This window comes from Anarhichas minor, unplaced genomic scaffold (assembly GCF_050575085.1).
Source record: "Anarhichas minor isolate MPS153535 unplaced genomic scaffold, ASM5057508v1 ptg000034l, whole genome shotgun sequence".
Taxonomy (NCBI): Eukaryota; Metazoa; Chordata; class Actinopteri; order Perciformes; family Anarhichadidae; genus Anarhichas; species Anarhichas minor.
This window is the reverse complement of record NW_027466480.1, coordinates 67,501-94,561: the sequence shown is the minus strand read 5'-3', so window position 1 is coordinate 94,561 and position 27,061 is coordinate 67,501. Positions and strand designations below refer to the sequence as shown.

Genomic DNA, 27,061 nt, shown 5'->3' with positions numbered 1-27,061 from the left:
CGAGCAGCAACACTTTGCTACCAGAAAAGGAGGAGTGTGAGAGAAGCATGCGAAGGCAGAGTAAGGCCTTGAAGAAGAACAAAGAAGCACTTAGCAGACACACAGCATAGTGAGGGGGGGGGGGGGACAATCTTCCTCGCTCTACAGTTGAAGCACGCATCTTTCCCGCCTGTGCTGTGGCAGCTACAGAGCTGGATTAGAGGCAATTCAACACAGGTACAAAGGTGACATAGTAACAGCTGTATACATAGTGTTACGTCTGCACACTGCAAAAAGAGGGGAAAAAAAACATTGATTTCACAAGAGCCATATATTACAACTACATCGTACTGTTTGTGGGTGAAGTCATGTCTGAAACCTCTTCCTTCCTCTTGTTCTCAGCCTACTGCTTTTTTACATATTCATTGCGGTAATCGCACTGTAACGTTACACCCGCCTATGGCAAATAGAATTTTAAAAAAAAAGACAAACAGTGGCAGACGTATAGGCGAAGGACAATGAAGATGTTTCTCCAGAAGCCAGTCAAAGAAAACCGCTGGAGGCACAAATCCAAGGTTGCAGGACTCAAAGTGCCAAATGAGTGACATTGTAGCTCTAGTTAATGTTATCTTTGGCACAGCTGAAGTTCCATAAAAGAGAGTAAGCCTCAGAGCAGGCCCCATTATTGCTTCAACTCCCTTTTCCTGTGGCGAAGCTTTTGGCGAAAGCAATTAAGGGTTAAACCGTCACAATGTAGGTCATCTCATCTCTATATTGTGCAGCGTGTGTCTAGACTGTCCACTAAACGTTACACCAGCGGTGACAACAATAAATCCCAGTGCTCCCATGACGTGTGGAATACCTAATATATAGATTTTTCAGAGTAAAATGTACACTGGATGTACACTTTATTATTAAATATACTGGTGAATCCTTAATGATTTTATTGAATTTGTTAAATCCATAAAGAAGTTGGAGATAAAAATTATTTTTATGCTCAATGTAAGAATCTCGATATTAATATGTCTAACAATGAGTGCCGTCATTGTAATTTCCTACTTACTTAAAGTTCGTAGTATAAAGTATTCACCTCCGTCTGCCTCAAACCTGTATTCTCTTTTCTGTACACTTGGGGGCAGCACAACTAGCTGTAAGCAAAACACTGACAGAAGTATAAACTGCTTGTGAAGTATTGCCTATTTCAACATAAAGCAGATACAACGCCAGCATTCATGTAGACTCCTGTTTCTGGCCACCTCAATACTACTTTCAGTTCCGTTTGTTTTGTTTCTGGCCACAATGCTACTTTCAGTTCCGTTTTTTTTTTGTTCCTGAGGGAAACATCTAGCTTTTGAGCTGAAAAACATTCCACCACGTTCACCAGCTGGTTGCTAACTTTTATCAGTTTTTTTCCCCTCACTTGAAAACAAGCATTAGGTGGACTGAAACGGTACATTTGCGGGACACGAAGCCAAATCAATGAGCAGCTATCGAGAGCAGCTTTAACTAAAAATAAAACCAAAGTCAAAACCATCACCAGGTTGTGTATTCTTTTGGGGTGATGATAAATGGGGCTAAATAACTATTATAAACAATAAAAAGAGAACAAATGAGACCAAAACAAAAGTGGAAAAAAACCTAATTTATTTTTAAAGCATTTTGCATAAAATGCCCCTTAAACAAATTAGAGGGACTAATAACAATAAACAACCTAAAAATAAATAAATAAACTTTCTACAGTCCTATTCAGGGTTAGTTCACCCATCTGCTCTGTGCGATGGCTGGAGTGTTAGAAAGGCCCTACCTCATACATATACACATTAACCCCTCCCGCATCCACCGCCGCCGTCTCTATGGCAACAACTACAGCCGCCACGCTGTTAGACAGCGCTGCCATCTCGGCCTGTTGCTAGGAGGGTCGACGTTAATATAACAATACTGACTTTTTAATTTTTATGTAACTGTCGCTGTGTGTTTGGAAAAGTAAAAACAAAACATTTGAATGAAAAATAAAAAAACTGTTCATGCCGTTATCTGACAATGTGCTCCTATTGTACTTCAAAACGCACACCCACATAGAACTAAATGTGACGGGACATTACAGAGGACGTAGATGTTGAACAGTGAAACGTTTACATGTGAAGAGCATCGAGTCTCTCTGTCTGGCGCTCTGTAACGGCTTTATTAGTGTGTAGTCTGAAACATTGTCCCACAGTGTGAAGACGTATTTAATGACGCTCTGCGAGCCGGGCTCAGCGCGCTGAGAGACATTGATCCCCGACTGAGATCGCTGACCCAGAAAGTAAAAACAAACAGAAAAATAGCCCATAAATTGAATTTAGACCCACTTTTCAGTGATGGTCCTCATACAAATTCCCCATACTAGTGTCTTCAGCTCCGTCACTCTACTGACCGCATGATGATTTAAAGAGCAATTCAAACTCTAAAACCCAGGAATCCTGCGAAGAGACATCAGTCGACTGGTCGGCACTGTTTTAGAGACGTAATGCAAGCAGGCTTTGAAGAAAAACATGGCTGAGCAGAAAAGTTGAACTCCTATCTGTAGTTTTTCCTCCTTTCTCTGGGGGATTCAGTTAGCTGTAAAAAATGAGAAAACAAAAAAACATCTCTAACACACCAAGGTCTTCAATCAACTTGACTCTCTTCCTTTAGCAGCATCGTCTGCTTTAAAACCACGCTGGGCGACAAACAACACAGACTCAACAGACAAGACTTTGAGTGTTCTCGGGCATTTACACCGACCGACAGCGCAAGGCTCTCCACTAAAAGCGCTCAAGGATTGTAACGACTGCGGGACCAAAGGTTTCCAATATCCGATATCTTTTAACGCCAACTTTTTTTTTTTAGACTTGAGAGACACAGCTGTTTGCAGCCTCTGACTCCAGCGACAACTAATGCCCCAGCCGACGGCAACGCCTTCATACATTTGCCACCTACGGCACAACTTGCTAAATACAACATTTTTCAGATGAGGGATGATACTTTACATGAACCTATTCACAACCAACAAAAAAACAACAGTAAAATTAAAAAAAACAGTTAATTGAAATGCATCATAAAAAAACAAACACATTACGACCTACAAAGGATAGTTAGTGACTAAAAAGTGTCCATAAGAAACAAAATATAAGCGGTTGAAGAGCGCTTAGACGTGGTAGCTTCAGTCGCCTGCATGTTTCTGTCTTCATCAGGTCCTTATCAGTACCCTGCAGACTGTGTGTGTATGTGTGAGAGAGAGAGAGGAGAGGGGAGGGGAGGGGGGTGGGTCAAGCTTCATCAGCTGTGATATCAGATCCCAGAGGTCACCGTTTGTGCAGCCCAATATGCTGTAAAGGCCTCTTAGGTCGCCTGCGGCACCACCTCCATCATCTTCTGACACAAGGCCGTGGTCGAGACTGTAAAACACACACACACACACACACACACAGAGTGGTGATTAAACGCAATGTCACGTGACGTTCTCCCGAAACTCAAATGGCGTGACAGGACGGCCGTCGTACTCACAGATTCCGTGCAGCATCCACTTGGGTTTGCTCTGCCAACGCACGCCGATAAAGTAGACGGGAACTCCCGTCGCAATGATGCCGAAGCCAATCGCGCACTCCACTGGGGTCTTCCAGATGGAGACGATGATGAGGAAGAGGCAGGCGAGCACAAAGCTCAAGGGCAGCAGAATATTCACCTGCAGGCAAAAGAGACGGGGGGGGGGGGGGGGGGACTTTAAAACACTTTAACACTTTACCCTGAAAAGGAAACATTGGTGAATTATTGAATATCTTTTGCATCGTGGCTACGAGTCGGAGACTGTTTTTTCTTTACGCTTAGGGTTTTTAAACAGAATCTCTAAAAAGGCTCCACCGATCGCCTTCCTTACAGTTATTTTCTTAAAGTTATTTTCCTAAAGTTGGAGCATCTTTAGCTTCTGTACTGTGACGTAAGCGGAAGGGAGTATTTGAGTGGTGTACAGTTACAGGAGGGATGTACAATGATATCTTAGATAATAGCGTGTTCCCAAACAACAACACAACAGTGGGAAAAGGCCCTTTTCTGTGTCGCCATGACAATGCCCATCGCGAGCACAAAGCCGGGTCCATAAAGACTCTGTCTTCTGAGTTTGATGTGGAAGAACTTGACCTCAGCCACAATAAATCCATCCATTGGATGAACTGCAGCGCCAACTGTGAGCCAGGCCTCATTGCCCATCAGTGTTGGACTTCACTAATGCTCCTGTAAGCCAAATTAGGGGGGGGGGGGGGGGGGGGGGTCCTACAACCAGGTCCTAATAGGTTGTTATAGCAGCAGATTAATGGCCGTCAACAACCACTAATGAGCGGTATATTCAAGTGACCACATGCTTTAGGCCATGTAGACTGACCGTGAACTTAAGGTAGCGTGCATCTACCGGGTTGCCGATGAACGGTATCCGTTGACCAAAAGAGGTAGTAAATGTAACTGCGTGATTCTCTGCTTCAGATGTGTTGAACAGCAGGAATGTGACAAGACAAAGAAAGGAGAAAGAAATAGAGTGGGAGAGTGAAAGAGAGGGATGGAGGTCAGCGGAGAGACAGTGCCACCACTGTCCCACCAGTCTCTCACACACACACACACACACACACAGAGAGAGAACTGGGCCAATATATCTATCTGCCTCTTTCACTTCACTGCCCTGACAGACTCTGCCTCTGACCGAAACACAACGTTGTGCAAGTGGATGGATGAGCAGAGTCATGGCAACCATCAGGCTCTAGGGATGCCCACACACACATCCATGTGCTCTTACCTTTGGGAGGACTCCATAATGCCTTCCCTAGCCCCTTAGCCTGACCATCACAACTAAATGCCTGCCCACAACCCTTACCTAAACCTTATTCTAACCTGAATCTTAAAACCAAGTCCTAACCCTCGAACAGGCCAAAATGTCCTCACTTTCCTAAACTGTCCTCACTTTGTGGTTAAAAACTTGTTGGTCCCCACTATGTAGGATGTACACGCATACACACATACAGCATCGCACACATACAGCATCGCACACTGGCATACAACTCGCATGCAAACAAAGTGCAACAATGGCGCTCTGTGTTTTACTGAGTCCTGCAGCAACTGGACTAGTCAGGAGGCATGGTGCGCTTCCTTACACACACACACACACACACACACACACACACACACACACACACACACACACACACACACACACACACACACACACACACACACACACACACACACACACACACACACACACACACACACACACACACACACACACACACACACACACACACACACACACACACACAAGCATCCAGCTGACAAGCATCCAGCTTCTGTTCTGTCCTTTAATCTGCGATCAGTCTCTATTCATCCGAGCTCTGCTGAATGGATCTTTTTCTCTTCGCGTGAGACAAAGAAGAAACACTTCCTGCTGCCAAAGCTAACTCGAGTGGGAGTTGATGGCGACAAAGACCAAGTGAGACTCTCATGTCCACACGTCTCCGACTGTCTTGTCCGTGCCCCTCTACGATCATCATCAGAAAGTTTTTTTTAATCAAGTTTGGCTCACCTTGATTGGCCGCTCCATCTCCGGCTTCTTATAGCGGAGCCACATCATCCCGACGATTGCCAAGGCGATGCAGAGCCAGTTGAAGAAGCTGAAGAAGTTTATGACGGAGAAGATGTCGTTGGAGAAGGCGTAGAGCAGCGTCATCAGGCACTGGCGGGAACGAGAGAGAAGTGATTGGGTGTGAGAACCAACAGTCCTTTGTTTCCGTTAAAACATTGCTGTTGCTTTATATCTACACAGATCCAACAGCAGCATTATCCTAATACTTCATTACTGTAAATCAGTTCCCTTCTGATTTAAAAAAAGATTTATTCGGCAAAGACATCTGTGTTTTAGCGTACTGTGAATTAGAAAATAGGAGGACATACAGTGAATATAAGTGAGGGCAGCGGGGTCAGCAGGGTGGGGTGGATCATTGACAGCAGACTGGGCAGGTGACCCTCCCGGGAACCCACGAAGAATAACCTGAGAGTGGAGGAAAGACATGGATGCCGTGTATAAACACAAACCTTTTTGAGCTCTCACCATTTCTACAAACATCTATAGATAGTCTAATGTACTTATTTGTTTCTGGGTTCTTCTTTTCTTGTGTGTGTGTGTTTTACCTGGATGATGTGAACAGCGAGCCGTTGACCGATCCGAAGCAGGACAGGCCTACAAACACAGGGATGATCCACGCCATCGGACCCAGGTGGCTGTTACCAAAATCCTGCAGGACAAACACACACACACACACACACACACACATTATAGATAACCATAATAAGTCACGTTGAGTAGCAAAGCAGGGCCAGTCCCACCAGGAAGTGGAGCAGCATCGACAATGGCTTCACACAGTTTCTTTATTTGTGCAATCGACTCCTGTCTAATAAAATAAATTGCTCTTTGTGTTCATACTCAGACAGAGGAGGGTTAAATAAAAGCTATGATGGCTTTCTGTGTTTTTCCCTCAAAGGGTAGCAGTGTAAAGACTTGTTGAGCTTATATATATTATACGTCTATACATTATACAACTATAGCATATCCAGAGGGAAGCCAAAGAGCTGCACTGTTGTACTGCTGGATTATCAGACAGTATACTCTGCTATGTACATGTTGAGATATAGATACATATTCTACTATACTCATCCGTATTTTATTATACTGTACTGTTTTTATATTTGACATTCTATTTCATGGTATCCTATATTGCTGTTCTACACCATAGTGTTGCTGTTATGTAATATTATATTCCTACCTTTCCCCTTATACTATATCTCATATCATAATTTACTATATTATACTGTATTACATTACAGATTGTTTTGCATTATACTCATATTAGATCTCTATATTAATACAGACAAACACTAAGCACCATTACTTAATCATATCATCAGCCTGGTGTACACTGCTAACATGGACTTGACGCTATTATATCAGATCAAACAACTGTCACTTTACCATGCTATTTTGTCTCCATATGCTCTTGTATAGTATTTATATTTTCATCTTTTAATATATATACACCTCTTTTTCATTTCTTTCTTTTACTTCCTGTTTATCTGTAGTATCGCTGTCTTTGTGCTGCTGCAACAACCGAAATTCCCTGGTGTGGATCAATAAATTTATCTAATCCTATGATTAGAAACCACCCCAACAGCAAAAATGTATTGACCGTATTTGGCGCCTTTCACCTTTCACACGAAAATAAAGTAATGTGTGTGTGTGTGTGTGTGTGTGTGTGTACTCACCACGGCCACGGCCTCTGAGGCGAGCATCTGCTCGGGGGAGAGGGTGGTGAAATAGGCCAGGTTGGTCAGAACGTACACGACCGTCACTATGGGCAGAGAGATGATAATGGCGCGGGGAAGGTTTCTGAGGGAGACGCACACACACACACACATTCTTAGTTACAGACGATCGATCGCTCGCTCCCCTGCAAACAAGTCCGTATTTTATCATGAAACGAGTACAAGTTGCTCGTCAACACTCACTTGAAAGGCTCAATCATCTCCTCAGTGACCAAATTCAAGTAGTTCCTGTGAGCAGAAGAGGCAGAGACATCGTATGTAGCGAAACAGATACAATGCACACTGTATAAAAAACTGAAAGCAATCCAAAGTAATGATTCATGCTGTTCGTTTCCATCCTTCCACCATGAGGGGTCCCGACCTCAGCATTCGCCTGATCCTAAATAGCAGAGTGGACAGTGAGTGACACAGATAGGTCGATGCGTGAACTCACCAGCCACCGTAAGCAAACAGGCCGCTGTAGAGCGACATCCCCAAGCTGCCAAACTCATATCTGGACCCCTCGAAGGAATTTTCTGGAAGGAGACGGTCTACGCCACCTGGAGAAAGAAACAAGGAAAAAGAAGTGGGTTAGGACCAAAAAAAAATTAAATCCACCTGTCTGCATTATTGCATTACCGCAGGCGAGTTTACCAGTCAGTCTGCAGAACCCCAAAAAGCGGAACAATAAACGAAATAAACCTGCGGTTGCCCAACACGCATCACAAAGCCTCGGCTTAAACCTGTCTCCGTCTGTGGATCAGGGAGCGACTCCAGAATGTGACGGATTTAAGATGGGCTGAGACAGTCAATAAGTGACCCAGACAGTGGAATCGACCCACGGCATTGCAGGACAGACGGAGGAAAGCTTTGTTGCCTTGCTCGAGGGCAGGGCAGCAGTCGTCGAGGGATGCGAGGGTATTACTATCCAACTTCAATTTATCAGCTGTTTTTTTTCCGGATTTAGGACATTTTGGACACAGCCCCCCATCTCCTCTGAACTCCAGATTTGCTGCCGGCCACATTCCGGACGGAGCAGCTCCCCACAACGCGCACACACATTCTCAGACACAGCGACGGTTGCTAAACCAACAGCCTGGGGCAGTGTTGGTAAATGGGAGGGTTAGCTCTAAGCCGGCGTGTAGCGTGGGAAGCGCCCGATTACAGCGCACTCCGTTTGGCTAACTGCCCCGATGTGCGTCCTGAGGTCCCGTTGCCGAGCCTGGTCAGCGCTGCTCTACATACCAGCCTGACAGGGGAGCTGTAGGCCGGGGGTCTCTGGGTCCTGGTCTGCACCCTTTCTAAGCTCGGGTCAATAACTGAGGTTCCTCGTGGTTGTTTCAACTCGTTCAATGAAGCATAAAAAAAGGTTTCCATCAGTTGGGTTGAAGTAATTGAATTGAGGAGTCTTCAAAAGCCAGATTGGTGTGAGGTGTTGGGTGTCCGCTGATAATCCAAGGCGTTCTCTTCAAATGTCTTGTTTCGTCTAACCAACAGCCAACATCCAACATTTTCATTATACAGCTAGAAAAGTCCACTCAGTAGAGTGCAGATGGAGGCGAGGGTAACAAAAGCGTGGATTCATTTATCTCTTATGGCTCCAAACTTTAGTGGATTATAACATATCGGGTATGGAATTAATCTGCAGATGTTCTGGTTCAAAATGATCGATAGATTATTTATGAGCCATGAAAAAGGCCACCATGTGGCATACAACAGACTTGGTAAGGCTGTGTCAATGATGGTATAAAACTGCCACTAGAGATCCTACTAGAGAGCATACAGTCATAACTGAGTACAACAAATATCCAGCTGATAGGTCAAATAGAGATTAGCCGTGGACAGACGCGCGCACGCACAACCGAACACATGATCTGAACATCAGCGAGGCTTGAGCTCAGAGGAACACCTTATTTGTTCCTAACCTTTACAGCTTGATATTGTGCTCATGTCTGAATCATCACTGACTTACTTTTATGAGTGGAAGACTCATTAAGAGTTGCATAGAAAATAATTTGTGGCAGACGAACAAACATGTCCTCCAACAACTCTCTGTGTGTTAATTCTACTCTTGCACTGCAATTTACGGGTTTATTCCTTCTTCTGTTGCTCCCAGATCACTTTCCACAACACTGGTCAGGAAACACTCAGCCGGTCACATGATACCAGTGCCAGGCAGTGAAAGTGAGACACACACACACGGAATAAAATATGCATGCACCACCCAGAACACACACACAATCAAACGGTGCAGACGTACCAACAAAGACTGAATGAGAGAAAACCTGATTCCTACCGCTAGAGAATTTAAATTAGGTCTGGTTTAATAATGGGGTTAAATAGAATTGAATCACTTAAAGTCAATTTGCATTAAAAAAGTAAAGTGACTGTTTACTTAAATTTAAGCTGGGCTAGCCGTCTCCAAATGCTTCAAGTCTTTATGCTAAGCTAGGCTAATAAGCGCGTGGCTCTCGCGTCCTACTTCTCGCAGAGAGTGGTGTCGATCTTCTTGTCTAACTCTCTGAAAGAAAACTGGATTCCTGAACTGCTTATTTTTTTTTAACAATCCTTTTTTTGTCCTAATGATCCCAACGTCATTAGGGTTTCTCCCCCCCCCCCATCGTCCAATTTGATGAACTGAGAAACGGTCCTTTTGTGTTGACTGAAGTAGAACACTTTACCAACTGCAGTTAACTTTTAGCATTCTGTGGTTGTCTTGCAAGAAAAACCAGACGAAAAAATGCAAACTGCAAAAATCAAGTATTTTCAACATAAAAAAAGCAGTGCGGTGTGTGTTTTCAACATGTTTGTAGCCCTGGTTTTTGCGCTGCACTGTTGGTACTTTTTGGCGGCTTTCCAGCACACAAATTGGTGCACGAGAGGAGAAACGAAATGAGAAAAACAGGCGAATAGTTAAAGGCAAGGGGGCACACACAAAACACTCTTATTTTTTTAATCTTCATGTCACCTGATCGTTCCAACGGCACGGGGCTAAGTGGTGAGCGAGAGTTTCGTGAAAACCCTGCTTTGTTCCATGAACGCATCATAACAACGGCTTGTGCATCCGCAATCCTCGGTCTTCCGGTGTCCTCTTTTTTTTATTGACGATGCTGGCACGGAGGGTTACGTCCTGCTAGGAGGCCGTTGGCTGTAGTCTTTCTGTGTGTTCAATAAGAACTTTTTGGCCAAGGCACACGCTGCTAGATCTTTGATATTGTTTCGTTGTGTCGCGGCCTCGAGGCTACGCGTGCTTGGCAGTGACCGAGTTTGCTTTCGGTTCAAAGAGGCTGTGGATGAGGTTAAGGACAACAAGAAGGTGAGAATCAGGTGGCCTGAAGAAACCATAAAGTAAATCAGATGGAAGTTTACGTAGCTGCTGGTCAACAAGAGATCCGTCTCTGTGAGTGTTTGCCTTCCAGCGGCTTTACTGCTGCTAATCAGATCACACCGTCCTCTAATCCGAGACGCCAGCAGACTCTGACCTTATGAGCCTCAGAGCTCAACGAACACACACAAACAACATCACCATGATGACGAGACAGAAACTACTGCATCTCTACCTGATAACGCAAAATAAGAGTTGCACCATTTCACAACCGCCATCTAATTAAATATAGGCAGAATGACTTGTTAATTATTCCTGTAACAGCACCCATTACTTAAATTCCCCCACTTTTCCGGTCAATTCACTTCTCCACATGATGCACTTATTTCAGAAATTCAATGCCCAGTAAACAGCCTGTATTATGTGTCGCTTTCTGAATCAGATGGCTTGGTTATTACAATAAATGTGCACTCTTAAAACACCTATAAATCACTCAATAACCTCCCCTTCCAACAGCCAGTGAGGGCCGCAGCGAAGACGCCCCGTCGCAGTGATTGTGTTGATGTAATCGCAGCCACGCGCTCCGTCTTTGTCTGGATCTAGGTAATCCGAGGTGTCTCAGATAAACAGTTATTAGAGGCGCTGTGATGAAAAGGGCTGCCGTTAAAAAGATTTAGGATTTCTGCGGGGGCTAAACACGGGCAACCGAAGTAGCACAGCAAAAGGACGAGAGTTACAAATGAGTAGAATTACTCTTCACTCTGCAGCTGCACACCTGAGCGGCTATTAGACGGGCAGGGTTTGCATTGTGTTCACGTGGATTGAGGGGGCGACTCAAAGAATGAGTTCATTTCCTTTATTTGGAAAGTGTCCCAAGCACAGGACGTCACTTTTTAAAACTCGATAAACCTGCCAGCCATGAGAAAACTTCTACAGCTACTGATGCATGATTTGCACTATTGTATGTTTGTATGTTTGTAATGGTGTGTTGTCTTACGAGTATTACATGTACCTTCTTGGCTGAAGACATACTTCCACTGAGGTGGACAATAAAGTCAATCTATCCAACTTCTAAAGTTGCTCTTTTTTTACCCAAAGGAGAAGAGAGGACCTGCTGTGATGTCCCAAAACACTTTTACAGAAATCCTTTTTTGTTTTTGTTTTTTTGGACCGGACAATGCTCCATACATATGTAGCAGCAGGTTTAACTTTTATCTGTGGTCCCTGAACCCTCTGCAGCTGATCTCTGCCAGTGAACAACCCACATACTGTACCTCTTCCACTCTCTCTCTGTATATAACCTCTCTCTCCCCCTCTTTCACACCCACCTTTGCCTCTCTCTGGCCCCCTCCCTCCGCTTCATCTATCTTTCTGGTCCACTTGTGAACAATTCCAGACAGTGTTGAGGGCCTGTTTGCCCACCAGTCAGCTGATCCGAGACCTGTGACCTACGCACAAACAACCCACTGTGTGTGTGTGTGTGATGAAGGACTAAACTTCGATCTGACTTTTCAATCAATAATCTACAACTTTTGTCTTGATTTGTTTGATCCTGGTGACATAATGAGGGCAGCATCACGTTCCAGCAACAAGGTAAAAGTTGGTCTTACTGTCACATAGTTTCACCAAACATCATTTTCTCTTAGACTTCTATACAATCAGACTTTTTTTTTGCAAACAGAGGCGTCTCCCCCTGATGGCCATTAGAGAGAATGTAAAGTTAAGGCTTAAGGTTCACTTTTCAGACCCGGAGGCTACGTCCAATTCTTTTTTACAGACATATGATCATATCATGCAAAAAAAAATTGATTCCAATTCTAAATTGTATTCAGCACTTTAACACGTTTTGGTTGTTTAGCTAATTTTCTAGATGGTTTTAGATGCTTTAACCTCTAAAAACTGTAGGTTTGGTGTTGCACTTCAAGTTAAAGTGACAAAACTGCTGATTTTCAAAGCCGGCTAGAGTCAATGTTAGGTGTCAGGACAACGGGTGAGGAGGTCAAAGGTGAGCTCCACAAGCACCTGTCAGTCTCTGAGACCTCCACCTCACTGTAAACTCAGTGATATTTCACCTTCGTTGCTCAAAGAGAGATGTCTTTTGAGAGAAAAAACAAAATCGACAACACTATTTGCTTTGTGATAATATTCAATCTCACGTCTCACGCCGAGTCATTCAGGTTCAACAAACGGACTTGTTGACTTCCCATGTATTGGATTTTCTATATACATGGACCCAATAAACCCCCAAAGTCTTGGTTCTTTCCTCTAGAAGGCAGAGTTTGATTTCTTGAGCTCACTTCCTGTCTGCGATAGTCACAACACTATACCTTCTTGAAAAAAAAAAAAAACACCCTTCAATGGTCTGATGACTACAAGTGAATGGGACACAAGTCCCTCCTAGGGTCGCACGGACTGTTTTGAGTGTTTGCGTGACTCGGACGTCTTGCAGCCAATAAATAGATTTCCAATGAAAGGAGCTGTGTTCTGCTCGAGGGCCATTGTCCGGTCTCCGTGCCGTCCTCCCGTCTTTGGCTACACTTCACAACATCCTGTGGCCTTAATGAGGCTTCGGGCCCGACTCCGGGGAGCTAAACACCGGCTACTCCGCTTCCACTCCAGATTTACTTTGGTCAGAAGGGTTGGAAATTAGCCACCAGCCAAATGCAGATTGGGTCGATTTTGGAATCCGCCAGCCAAAGCAGCAGGTGGACAAAACAAAGTTAATTTCAAACACGCTGCAGGAATTTGATCAGATATCTCAGAAGCGGCGCAACACAAATTAAAATTTAGGCTTTTGAGCAATCGTGTTTTGCATACGAGATTATGGTTGTCTCGGTCAAATTAGCTTCACAGAAACAAATTGCAAACAACAAAAAACAATCTGACGGATTTTTCTGTAAGCTTGAAATAAATGCCTTCAATTAACTCATTTCAGTTTAGTATTCCCCATCAGAGCATGAGAATGTCTGTCTATGGGATGCTCCTTCCCTGGAATCCCATGGAATCTGCATTAACAAACTATTTGCAGAGCGGAATTAACCCCTCACGGTTTGTACTTTTATCACACATAGGAGAAATTAGTCTTCAAGAATTTATACCAGAAGTGGTATACTTTTAACCCAAACCACGATCTTTTCCTAAACTTGGTCAAAACCTGGTCAGTTTGTTGCCTAAATCCACGGATGGATTATTGAACAGCCTTCCCGGGCACAGGCCCAGGGGCTTAAAAATCTACTAATTCTCACTCAAAGAGACACGTATCAACCAGAAAGAGACTCAAAAACAACAATAAAGTCTGTGTGTCTTGCTCCTATGTAGGACAGGTGGTGAGGCCTTTTGCCTCTTAATAGAAACGTCTGCCTGAAACTTGCATACATGCATACTCACATGTGTACTTGTTGGTATGCTGATTTTATGATAAAATGCTGATTGCTGACTAATTAATAATGTTGCCAGACAAGTAGAACAAATTGTATAAAAAGGTCCCTTGCCAGTAGGACAGAGAAGTATGGCTCTTTTTTTATACTAATATCACACTTTTTATTTTTTTTGAATGACAAGATATTTGAAATTATTTAGAAATTCGATAAATGATATTGAACTCAACATGCTTATTTCATTTCATTATGGTGCTGATGCACACAGCTTATGGGTTGCATATATGGCCATTGAAGACGTTCATGACCCTCGGACGGAACCTTGTGAAGTATGTGCCTGTGCGAGGTACCTTGTCCGATCTTGACGAAGCCGATGATGATGATCATCCCAAGAGCCAGCAGCTTGCCCGCGGCAAAGATGTCCTGCACTCTGGTGGCCGCCTTCACACTGTAGCAGTTCACAAAGGTCAACAAGACTGCAAAGACAGAGAGAGAGAGAGAGACAGAGAGAGAGACAGTAAGTGGCATCCTTGAGAAGTAGCTCTCTGAATTCCACGTGGTGCTTCACTCAGTCTATTATGCAACAGAGGATTTTTTCATTGGGTACACAAACAATTGACTTTTCTGCAGCCGTTTTTAGTCGCTTTTAACAGTGTTTCCCCGAAACCCTCTTTCATTTTGTACTCAAATTTGAGATTGTGTAGAAGCGTGCATGCCAGTGTGTGTGTGTGTGTGTGTGTGTGTGTGTGTGTGTGTGTGTGTGTGTGTGTGTGTGCGGCTCTAAAAGCATGCTGGGAGCTGAAGAGGAATCCGCAGATTGGTTGAATAAACACTTCCCTCTATACACCCCTCTTTGATTTTACACATGTGTGAGTGATGGTAACCACCTGCGCACGCACACTCATGGGGTTGTTGAAGCAGCCCCCTGAACCCTGGACCCCATTAAAAGTGATTAACCAAAGCAGCAAGTTCCCTTCAAAGCTCCTAAATCAGGTCGGGGGCCACGACAGAAAGACGAGACGGAGCACAATGAGGCTCTGTGTTAAAGAGACCACGACAAAGGGGAGAGGGAGCCTGAGTACAGTAGATGCACACAAACATTCACACAGGCATGCACATACACAGCTGGCTGTTATGTGGGCAAATGTGTGCATGTGCGTGTCTGTATATGCATGCACAAAACATACGCACGTGCGCAAGCGAACACACAGAAATACCTCGATCTCGGTTACACAATTTCAAATTCCCAGAGAAACAGGTCAAATGGAACGATAACTCTCACCAAAATAGACCGACGGGGCTGTAGATGGATGTGTGTTTGTGTGCATGGAGATTTGGCTCTCAGGCTCACCATGACCCTGACCACCCCACTGCCTATACACGTGCCTATACACGTACACGTACACACACGTACACGTACACGTACACGTACACATACACACACGTACACGTACACACACAACTGAGCCCTCTCAGTCTACGGCTTTGTCATGTGGCCTCAGTCAGGATTTAGCCTTCAGTCAATCTGAAGATTAGGTGTTAGGGTTACTAGCTGGCAGCACACACACACACATTCATATACACTATGTCAAGTGGCAGCATATATTCAGATACAGACGCAGTGTGTGACTTGAAGCGAGGGGGGGGGCTTTGAGTGATATTAAATGTATGACATGTTTCTTCATAGCATTTAGTCTAATTTGCATACTTATTTTACTGTTTTACACATACAAAATATATATACTAGCAACAAATTGTATTTTTTAAGGCCTATTTATTCTTCAAAGAGAAAGATGCAATAATAATTAAGTAGGCCACAACGTATAATACACAATAATAGCATATTTTAGCGTCGTTGTTTCTTAGTTTTGAAAGTCATAGACAGTCAAATAAAAATGATTATCATTATTCCATAAATATGGAAAAATATAACATATCACTACATATAAATAACAAAAAAATAGCACGTATAAGAAAATGAAATTACTACTCCTAATGGGTGTAATTTAACGAGACAATTAGCTGGTGATGCGCGCGAGCATCCTTTGTCATCAAGGGGCTGATGTAAGAACGCGACAATTGTACGCCACTCTTCTTTGAGGCTGCACGCGTGGGTGGACATATGTGTTGAAGTGCGTCTCTCAACGGCATCACACGTGCACCGTAAGGTATCGCACACCGGCGCTTTCTAGTGCAAAACCTATGCGAGTCGGTAAATCAATCTAATCTGTCTGTGTCAGAACTAACACACACACACACACACACACACACACACACACACACACACACAGGAAGTTTAATTTAAGCTGTTTGTATTAAACAAAGCAACACCTCAAAGTTGCATCATCCGCGGGGGGGCAACGTGGCTCGGCTCGCATACTCACGGATGCAGAGGCAGGCCACGAGTTTGGCCCCTTCCTCCGGCACCGGGCACACGGGGAACAGGGGCTTGAGGAGGTAGGTGGCGAACACGTAGGCGACGATGTACTGCGAGGACGGCCGGATGATGAGCAACTCGATCCAGAGTTTGAGGAAAGCCACCAGGGAGCCGTACACCTCCAGAATGTAGGCGTAGTCCCCGCCGGACTTGGTGATGGTGGTCCCCAGCTCCGCGTAGCAGAGCGCTCCCACCGTGGAGAACACCCCGCACACCGTCCACACCACCAGGGACAGACCCACCGAGCCGGCCTCCTTCACCACGCCGGACGGCGTGACGAATATGCCCGAGCCGATGATGGTGCCCACGATGAGGGCCACGCCGTTTAACAGGGTGATGTTCTTTTTCAGGACGATCCCTCCCTCTCCCGCGGCGGCGGCGTTGTTGGGGTCGCCTCCCGGCGCTCCGCCCTGGTCCCCCTTCTCCCCGACGCCGCCCGGCGGGGACAGCATCTTTTCCGTGACTTGCTTGTCCTCTTCCCTTTCCGCAGAGGAGTTAGAGGTTCTCTTTTTTAACCCCGACATCGTTGGCTCTAGTTTCCTCTTCCGTCACACTAGCACGGTGTGGGGGACACACAAAGCTTCTCGCTTTGCCGGCTCTCTCCGTCCTCTCTCTGTCCGTCCAGTGCGTGGTCTGATGCCGGCCGGGCTCAACCACGAGGAGTCCGCGGTGAGTCTGCTTGTGAGAGTCAGAGCGGCGTGCCTTCTGGTACCTCTACTCTATCCGCGTGCGAAACTACTATGACAATTGGCATGTGGCCCTCCTCCGTCAAGGCCAGCCCCTGCTTCTGGTTCGGCGTCTCCTCCTCATCATCATCCCTGCATCACTTTTGCACCTTTTCCGCACTCTAGCGGCGGAAGGTGGTTCTACATCTCTCTGTGCTACACCTCACCCCCACCACCACCACCACCTCCCAGTGATCTGAGGTTGATGGACCCCAGTAGACGCTGTCTTTATGGCATCATCTCTGCATAAAACAATATGGAAGCACTTTTTCCCACCCAGCCAGGCACCCAAACCAGCTGGACTGGTATTATAGTGTTCTGTCTGTGAGAGCCTCTGACCCTGGGTTGAACATTGCGTTCGATATGAAAAGTGAAATACCACCCTATTATCAGAATTCTAGCCCACTTTTTGATTTTACCATGTTCCCATCAGTTTTGAGAGTTTGTCATCATTAAATCAAACACATCACCATCGGGGCTACAGGGGACTGAAGCATATTTCGGCATCCCCCTGGTTAGAGGCAGGGCACGCCCTGGGCAGGTTAACACAGATCTGTGTGTAGACAGGCAACCATTCTCACACCTGCAGGCAAATTGGATTAACCAGTTCAGCTAAACCGCCCTATACAAACCCATGGCCTGTACACCAGATTAAAACAATATATACAGGACAAAAGCTCCATCGTTTAAAGGCAAGTTCCCCCCCTAAATCCAGAGATTCTGCAAATATTGGAAAACAATAGAAACATGCAGTAAGAGAAGAAACTACGCTTTCATTCTTGAACATATTGATTTGCACGTTTCTCTGTAATTTCTTCTCTTTCGTCACACCTAAAATGTATCTTCATATAATACTCATTCCAAGATTTAGTCTGTCAGCGATTAACTTTGGATTTTTACAGTGGATGTCAGGATAGACTTTCTGTTAAAAAACTGCACTTCAGGGTTTTAATTCTATAGGCAACAGAGCTTGTGATCATGTTCGGTAAAGAAGGGCTGATTTAAGGAACAAGATAGACAAGCAGTTAAGTTTAACTGTGACTCTGGCCACATCCAGCCACCCAACAATGCTGGTAAAGGCTGCTTAACCAAAAGCATTTTTTGATTAGAGAATTAGAGAGGAGTGGCAGATTATAGGGCGAGGTTTTCAGTGTGTGGTTGGAGTGTGGCCTCGCCTTTCGTACTGGAGTACAAATTTTGAGATGTGGCGGTGTTGCAAATCAGTGTCCTGGATGAGTTTAAAGGGACGACAGACACCAGACAGTTGACTCTCAAACCACCTCTGTGCCAGGCCCACAAGCTCACCAACACACACACACACACACACACTAAAACATCAAACTCCATGAGCCAAAATGTTAAAACTGGAAGTCCTGTTGTAGCCTCCCTGTCTCATATCACGGGGAGACAGAGATAAAAAGCATAATGCATAACGCATAAGCATCTATATATGAACACGAATAGTCTCAAAGTGGAAAGCCCCCCTAGAGACAAACACATAATGTTCTTAATACTTCTGATACATACAAACACATCCACTGACAAGAGCCACAGACAGACTATTTCCTTTGTTGAGACGAGGTGGATAAGGTCAACATTTATTGGTCGAATGCAGCCTGAAGGACCATCCTTCCTGATATTGCCTCTCTCCGTCTACGCAAAGCCTGAAGAATGCAGGACCTTCATCTCAGGTCGAGCCACAGATCAAGACACACAAATGTGCCTTAATCCATGTCTGTCGTCCCTGGCTCATCTAACTGTGTCTGTCTGTCTTTGTAAACCTGTACAACAGACCCCATAGGCCCCCGAGAGACATGGGAATAAATTAAGGAGCTTTTTTTTGGGCCACTGTGGGAGGCTGACTTCTGTCTGTCCACGGCTTATCTCTCATTCTGCTGCTGCAAACTGCATAATATTTTGGGTGGATAGTTATGGTTGCGCACTCAAGGACCTCTCATGGTTGCGGTGACTTACGCTTTCTAAAAATAGCTTTTATTGCCTGTTTTATACTGCCATTGACTGCCTGCTGACTTGTCACACACTACTCTTGAACTGGCCCTAACTGACAGGGGCCACTAGTGATCACACAGCTGAGTGCATCTCCAACTAAATTAACTACCAGTACACACACTGCTGTACCACCTGACTCTTATTGTTGTGGTGGTGTGTTTGGCTAACTACTAACAGCTAAATTATATACCAGTACACACACTGCTGTACCACCTGACTCTTATTGTTGTGGTGGTGTGTTTGGCTAACCGCTAACAGCTAAATTAACTACCAGTACACACACACACTGCTGTGCCGGCTCACCTTTATTGCTTTGGACGGTGTGTCTGGCTAACCGCTAACACTGAGTGCACTTTTCTAATTTGATATGAAGCTAACAAAACGCTTTTTAAAAAACTTTGATGTTCATGGCACCTACTGCAGACCAGTTTATACACACCAATTAGCTAAATTGCATGGGTCAAAGTCCAGGTTTGATTTTGACTCCAGTCTGTGGAGCATGAATCAATTTGTTGCTGTCTCCATCTTTTTCAACATTGGAAAAGATCAGTTGGAATAATGCACAATTTCATTCAGAATGACTGAATCATAAAAAATAGTTTGCATCCCAAGAAGCAGTTCATCATAAAGGATAAGGCTGTTGGTGTTCTATATTTTATTGTCAACAAATCCCATTAAAGACCAAAACAGCAATGAATTTATGATGGGATATTTACATATCAGTGTATTCACACATTTATGTGTGCAAGCATGTGCATACAAAGGCTCTGTGTGTGCAAACATCATTGTGAAATTACTGTAATATTTGGTATTGCTACTAAACCAGCTGAGACTATGCTGCTTATGATTGGTGGCCATGGTGCTACTACACATGCTGCAATACATGCCACTATAGTGAGTGTAACTTTGTTACAAATATTTAACACACATGTTGTTGATGGGTGTTTCTTCTTCAAGCTTTAGTGTTTGTTTTATCTGCTGATTTTTTTACTCCTATCTACACGTGTGAAAAGCTCAGAAAGTGATCACGTCTATAAATAAGGCCACAAAAAAACACAGACTCAAAATAACCACAAAGAGACTCAAAAAGCCCACAACAAAAAGTCCCAAGATGACTACAATGAGACACAAAATAACTAGAAGCCCAATGCACCTACAAAGTGACTCAAAATAACAAAGAGATACAAGATGACAACAAAGATACACAACACAATCACAAAGAGTCACGAAACAACTACAAAGATGCAAAATGACCATAAAGAGACACACAACCACAAAGAGATACGTAACGACTACAAAGAGACACAAAACAACAACAAAAAGTAGCTAAACACCTATAAAGTTTCTGTGTCTTGCTCCTATGTAGGAAAAGTGAAGGAGCTTTTACATGTCTGTGCCTAGGGGCCCATTTTCTCGTAACCCGACCATGACAAGAGCGTAGTGTTGCTGATATGGGAACCCTGTACCGATAGGAAAAGGTCCGTAAACAAAGCATCGACTCTGTGATGTGGGTGTGGGAGAGGTCAGGCAGCTGTAGTAACATCCACTGTTTCCAGCTTCTCTCCCATGGAATCTGTAGGTAGGCTGACCACTGAAACCATCAAATACACAAACACAGGACGCAGGAGTTACTGATAACCATGCAGCCTGTATGACTCTAGTGCTGTGAAACATTGCAGCCAGTTTGGATGTGATATTGTGAAATGAGGTCCACTCCCAAATGCATTCGAGCAAACCAGTTCAGATGCGGCATTAAAGTCAAAACATGGATCACGTAGGATGGAAGTCCTTTGTCTGAAATATCCGAAGCACCAAACAAACACATCAGATCAGAGAGGCTGAGGAGCGCGGGGATGAGGGAAACAAGAGGAAGAGCAGCTGGCTTGGAGTTCAGAGGCAAAAGGGCCTCTCGTTGTTATGTTCCTGTTTATAGCTCGGCTTGTATGCAGAACACGAGGTGTTCTTGGGATTGTTGATCAAAAACGAGTTCCCTGAAACAGAGAACAGATGGACAGCAGGAAGACGAGTTCTCTAATTAGAATCGGCCTCTCTGCTTCACTGATGTCCGCTGGACCAGGTCACAAGAGATTTCACATACATGTGAAATACTATAAGGCCTGTTAACTGTTTTGATAGTCAGCTAAGGAACCATCTTAGTCCATGCTCTTAGATAAGCATGAGAGCATGTTAGCAGGTTTCATCGTCTTTGGACCATCAATGTCAACGTTTAAGATTTCATGGCAACCCGACCAATAGTTGTTGAGTTATGGTATATCAGTCTTGACCAAAGAAGTGGCTAAAACATTAAAAGATACATCAATGAGTCACACCGTTGCACTGGGTGACAAGTGCATTCATTACAATGAACACACACACTGAAGTTTATGTTGTCTCCATCACACATGCACCGACCTGCTGCTGTAACTGACCACTAGAGCGCCAAAGGAGATAGTCCCCAACAAATACACAATTCACACGTTTACATCCGAAATTCAGAGCTTATCTTGTGCCTTCACGCGGCTCTCAGCATGGCGACGGCTGTGGGTGCTAACAGCGCTAACAGTGCAAACAACAGCAAAAGAGCTAAAGGTGTTTACCTGAGGGGGAACCGTTGGGTGGGCACTATGCTAATGGAACAACGCAGACGGTCTGGATGTAACCGCCATATTAGAGCGGTGCAAGCGCGGTCGTTAGCTAGCTAGCGGGGCGGCGCTCACATTGACTTAAAGGATAGCGAGGCCGGCCCTGCTAAAGAATACAAAGCACTAACAAACACAACACAACATTTTCTGCTCAAGTGACTAGATCTTTACATAGCAAATAGTTAAACTTAAAAAAATGTGAACTTTATTGTAATCATTATATATTTTGTAGATTATATATGAAATGTATCCTCTGCATTTAACCTGTATTTCGGGAGCAATGGGCTGCTGAGAAGTAGTTGGGATGGAGTTAGGGGTTCAGTGTCTTGCTCAGGGACACTTCGGCACAAGACACATAGTAGCCAAGGATCGAACATTTGCAGAGCAACGGCCGCCCAAAAGCGTGCGCCGCCCGGGAATCGAACCCGGGTCGCAAGAATGGGAATCTTGCATGATACCACTACACCAGCGGCGCAGATACTATGGCACCATTATCATATAAAAACCATTCTACTATGGCACCATTATCATATAAAAACCATTCTACTATGGCACCATTATCATATAAAAACCATTCAAGTAACATTTTAGAAAATATTAAAGCTACACTGTATGTGTAAGCGTTAGCCACATGTCATTCCGCGGCACATGCATGCTCAGAGTCGCACACATTGTCCAGTTCAAAGCTTTGGGAGACTCCAGTCAGTCTGTCCATTCATACAATAAAGGGAAGCCCAGTAGAGACTGACTGGTGAGTCCCTGTAGACTCCGACAAGCCAAGCACAACAAACACACAAACACACAGAGGCTTCAACCGTCGTCTCTTTGGTGTATCAGGTGGAGATCAAACCCCCCCCCCCCCCCAGGCCGTGTTAACAGTGTATAAAAGAGTGTAAACAACACACCCTCAGGACCCCAGGAGTCTGGGCGGGGGCCACCAGACATCCCCTTTCAGAGTCAGGGTCTTCAAAGGTATCGCTGGGGTTAGGGTGGGGGTGGAGACAGAGACAGAGGTCGACATTTTATTATTTTTTCAACTCTTTCTCAGCCTGGTTCATGCTCAGAGATGAGTCGGGTCAGGTGAGCCTGCGGGAGGGGAACAACAGGGATGTATACATTCCTGAGAAACAGCAGCACCTTCGAAGGCCTCAGACTTTAGCTTGGTATTTTCCAGCATGTCAGGTTTTGTTATAAGTTTACACAGATGTCATGACAACTAAAATGCATCATTGCAAAGCAGTCACCACTTTATATTTCTGCTCCTGTCATAGGGACGACAAGAAAAAGAGGCACAGATATACACGCTTTTGACATCACTCGTTACTTTATTGTTAAATATCATCTATTAATATATCACTTTCTATCTATATCATGACCCCACCCCCCCAGGGGTCTCTTGGAGCAAAACACATCCTGGTTGCTCAGCTGGACGGGGGCCTGTAAAAGAGCCATCCAGGTGGAGCAAAGCATGCTGGGAGGGGAGAAGGGGCCCCCAGTGAAGCCCTGCAGGGCAGGAATGTGGGCTGCTCACTATACAAACAAACAGTTAAAATATGCAATGCATACAGTGCACAGCATACACCTGCTAAAACATCACACGGAGCTGCAGAAGGCAAGGAAAGCTGCACTACGAGTATAACGGCAAGATGACAGCATTCTGTAATACCTGTATGTTTAGAGAGGCAGACGTGATATAAGTCAGGAGAGGATGTAAAAATGTTGAACTCCTGAAGACGTAAAAAAAAACTTATTCTGAACCATCTATGATCATGTCCAACTGACTCCTGATGTTTTTTTCCAGCTTGACAGAAAAGGCCACGCAGACAAACATGTTTCTACAGATTGAACATATTTTACTGGAATATTATGATATACATTGCATTAGAAGTTGTTCTTTTTTTTTTTCTTTCTTAAAAGGGCATTTACATGAAGGCACATGAAGATCATGGTGCACATTTCAAATACTTCAATACAAATACAGCTGAACAAGATGAAGGCAGTGCCGGGTCCCTTGTCTCCATTGTTAGTAAAAAATACATTGAACATAGATTATGTATTGCATCAGAACAGAACAAAAAAGGCAACAGAAGTGGCATCACACTTCCACACCAAGTCCACTCCTTCGGCGTCTATCTGGCGAATCTGCAGCCTTTCGCGACGACGTAACATCACTCGGAGCGCATCGCTAATCTTTTCGACGCATATCCAATTGAGTCTATTCAGTGTGTGTGTGTGTGTGTGTGTGGGGGGGGGCCTTCCTGCTGAGTGTGTATGCCTGATGCGAGCATCCATGCAGGAAAGGAGCAACTGCTATTTCTATAGCGGTGGAGGGCCAGTTTGGGCCAGTTGCATTGTTCCTCGGGGGGGATTATATAGACGGCAGCTCTCAACCCAAACTGTGCGTTCACGTGTAGATAAACTGAGAAGAAGCCAGATTCACGTGGCTTTTTAGTGCAATTATAGTTCCCCCGTCCTAAAGCATGTCTGAGAAACTGAACATATCTTTTCACGTGCTGTTTCCAAATCAGAACTAGCATTCCTCTTCATCCCTCTCCCTGTCTCGTTCATCAAACCTCTTCTTCTCTTTTCTAATAGCGCTGCATGGGGAGAGTCGTCGGGCTGACAGAGCCATAGATGGCAGACTTCTTTACACGATGCAAGGTTGCGTCATCTCGCTCTTGATCTTGTAGCGACATTGGATTAAGTGGGAAGAAAAAAAAAGAAGAAAAAAAAAGACACACAAAGGTGTGTTTGGTTGACTTTAGGGTAGAGATTCTGTCGCTCTGGATAAGTTACATCAAGTGTCGCGCAAATAGAGCCACAGGGAAAGAGGAACTTCCCACGGACACTCGTTACTATGCAAATACCTTCAATCCAGCCTCGGCACAGAGCCTTTATCTAGAGTACGGGACAGTATTCATGTTAGTTGTTTGTAATATCTCTGGTTTATAGTGGCCTTTAACGAACACCGTTTCCCATAAGCCCTTATCTCAGGCAAGTCTGGGATAACAATAAATGCTGGAGAAGATTTTTAGACAGCAGAGATTACGGCTATAAAACTGGGAAACAACTTCACAAGAGAACAAGTACTTCTGTTGCTGTGCTTCTTCATTTCTTTGAGAGTCGTACAAAGTCGTTTAGCATTACTAAAATCATTCATAAGATGACAATGTGACTTAGGATATGGAAGGAAAACCCCAGGAACACGCTGCATTGTTTCTCAGAAAGACAGATGGAAGACATCCTGAACCAGAGATTGCACTTAACAGTTGCAGACAGTGAAAGAAACTATAAAGATATTTTTAGACTTCGGCTAACAGGCGAGGTGATACACGAGGCTGCTGTGGTCAGTTGGTCCAACTCTGGTCAACCAGTCAATCCAGCCCTACCACAGCTATTCATTGAAGTATCCTTGACATTCAAATTTAAAACACATAAAAGCAGTTTGGACTAGTTCAGATACTCTACGTTACAGTATTTGCAACTCTTTCTCATATTGGATTTATCTCATCACGTTACTTTGATCAACAGGAAGCTAACAGAACCAGACGGACGGGTTCCCTCCAGATAAAGATTTGATTCAATCAGTTGAGCTGAAAGTCTAGTCGGTTTACCTAATTCCCCCACCGTGTCCCTGAACTCATCATGGCCGAAGCACACCGGTGTGTTGTGGAAGCTCTGCCGCATCACAGACTTGACCGATTCCGCCGAGACCACTTTGCGCGCTGAACCGCGCGGCGGAGACTCACCTCGCATGTCTGAGTTGGAGCGACACAGAGGATATTTAAGGCACTGTGGTAAAAAAAAAAAAAAAAACGCTACTTCCAATCAGAATGTTCTTAAAATGCATGTGTGTGCTACTGTAAGCTGGCATGTTTGAGAGTATTAGTTCTGAGTAGAAGGCCCAAGGCTCGGTAGAGGGATGTCGCATGTATCCTATAATCTCTTTGTAACAGATAAAAAAAAAAAAAAAAAAACATACATTCTAATCATCTTGTTAATGTATAGATGACAAAATGAATGATAAAACCCAACAACCCACCATATATTATTATTATAATTTTTAAAGCCCTTGATGATATTCAATATATTATGCATTGTGTAGTCTGTTAAAATCACCTGGGCTTTCTGCTGTAAACTAGCTGCAGCCTCCTTGTATAGTCAGAAACATCACGAGCAGACTCTGCTGTAGTACCGGCTGTGGCCAGCACACAGTGCTGTTGAGTTCTGGCCTCAGCCGTTCTCCAGACTGAGCTGCAGCTACAAACCCCACGGACAGTAACATGTAACGTATAATAAACACAATTCCTGTTATCAAAGTTAGTAAAACCACATATCCCCCCCCCCACAGCAGCCATCCCTTATTAGTTATTGGTCTGCGGCACTCAAAACCAAAATCGTAAAAAAAAACAAAGTATCCCTACACCCTCCATGTAAAACAGGTTTGTAATAAAAAATAAATAGATTCTGTTCACTCCTTGAAAGAAAAACAGCAATAAGTAGAACTGAAGATCCTCTGAGGAAACTTTGTCATACTTAAAAATATGTTTTCTGCTTCAAATGAGACGAGAAACCTTTTGTAGTGACGGAGTTAAAAATAAAAGATGGAGTGTGGACAGTTGCTCACAGAGTGAAAAGTAGTTCTGGTCCCTGTGAGTACCGGGTCCAGCGGCGTCAGTGGGAGTGCTTGTCGCCTGCAGCCTCCTGCAGGAAAGGAGTGAAGGAGGAGCGGACGGTGCGGCCGCAGGGCGACTGCTGCACGCGGAAGTTGTTCACCATGCTCTTCTGTACGTCCTCCTCGGCAGAGGTGAAGAGGAGGCTCCGGAAGACCGCCAGCTAAAAAAAAAAAAAAAGGGGGGGGGGGGGGGGGGGGGGGCACAAGAGACGGTCAAAAGAAAAAAAAAAAAAAAAAAAAAAAAGGGCCGACACAGGCTGACTTGCTTAATACTCTGAGTTACACTAATGTAGGACTTTATGAGTAGAGGGCTGATCCATGGCTGGGACTCAAAGGAGCCGTTGTTTCACGGTGGGTGAGGTTTATTTCCTACAAATTCTTCACAGTAAAAGCACCGCCTTATTTAGACTGCGTGTTGTGTTTTCCATCACACCGCACGACAGGTAAAAGAAGCTCTTCATCCAACATCTCACTACGGCTGGTTCTGCTTGTACTCCTCCACTCTGCAGTATAAATAGACTTGTTTTCTTATTGA

General features: G+C 44.4%; 2 protein-coding genes and 1 non-coding gene across 5 annotated transcripts in view; all 3 read right to left on the bottom strand.

Moving 5' to 3' along the window:
* Positions 1 to 1,606: 1,606 nt before the first annotated feature.
* slc7a5 (solute carrier family 7 member 5) lies at positions 1,607 to 17,220 on the bottom strand. Its single transcript, XM_076106606.1, has 10 exons — positions 16,422 to 17,220; positions 14,388 to 14,513; positions 7,790 to 7,895; positions 7,540 to 7,584; positions 7,297 to 7,420; positions 6,169 to 6,272; positions 5,932 to 6,028; positions 5,564 to 5,713; positions 3,505 to 3,682; positions 1,607 to 3,395 (listed from the first exon to the last, which is right to left on the bottom strand). Exons 1-10 carry the CDS (start codon positions 16,996 to 16,998, stop codon positions 3,340 to 3,342), a joined length of 1,563 nt encoding a protein of 520 aa, XP_075962721.1. The 5' UTR covers positions 16,999 to 17,220; the 3' UTR covers positions 1,607 to 3,339.
* Positions 17,221 to 22,255: 5,035 nt separating this feature from the next.
* Positions 22,256 to 22,326, bottom strand: trnag-ccc (transfer RNA glycine (anticodon CCC)). The gene has a single exon. It is a non-coding gene; the product is annotated as a tRNA-Gly (tRNA).
* An 830-nt stretch (positions 22,327 to 23,156) lies between these two features.
* Positions 23,157 to 27,061, bottom strand: part of ca5a (carbonic anhydrase Va) — a 17,467-nt gene continuing 13,562 nt past the window's right edge. For 2 of the 3 annotated variants that reach the window (XM_076106607.1, XM_076106609.1), the window contains exon 7: positions 23,157 to 26,687. In XM_076106607.1, coding sequence (XP_075962722.1) covers positions 26,526 to 26,687 — 162 coding nt within the window. In that variant the 3' untranslated portion in view covers positions 23,157 to 26,525. The remainder of the gene's footprint in view (positions 26,688 to 27,061) is intronic. The other variant, XM_076106608.1, reaches the window with a different exon arrangement.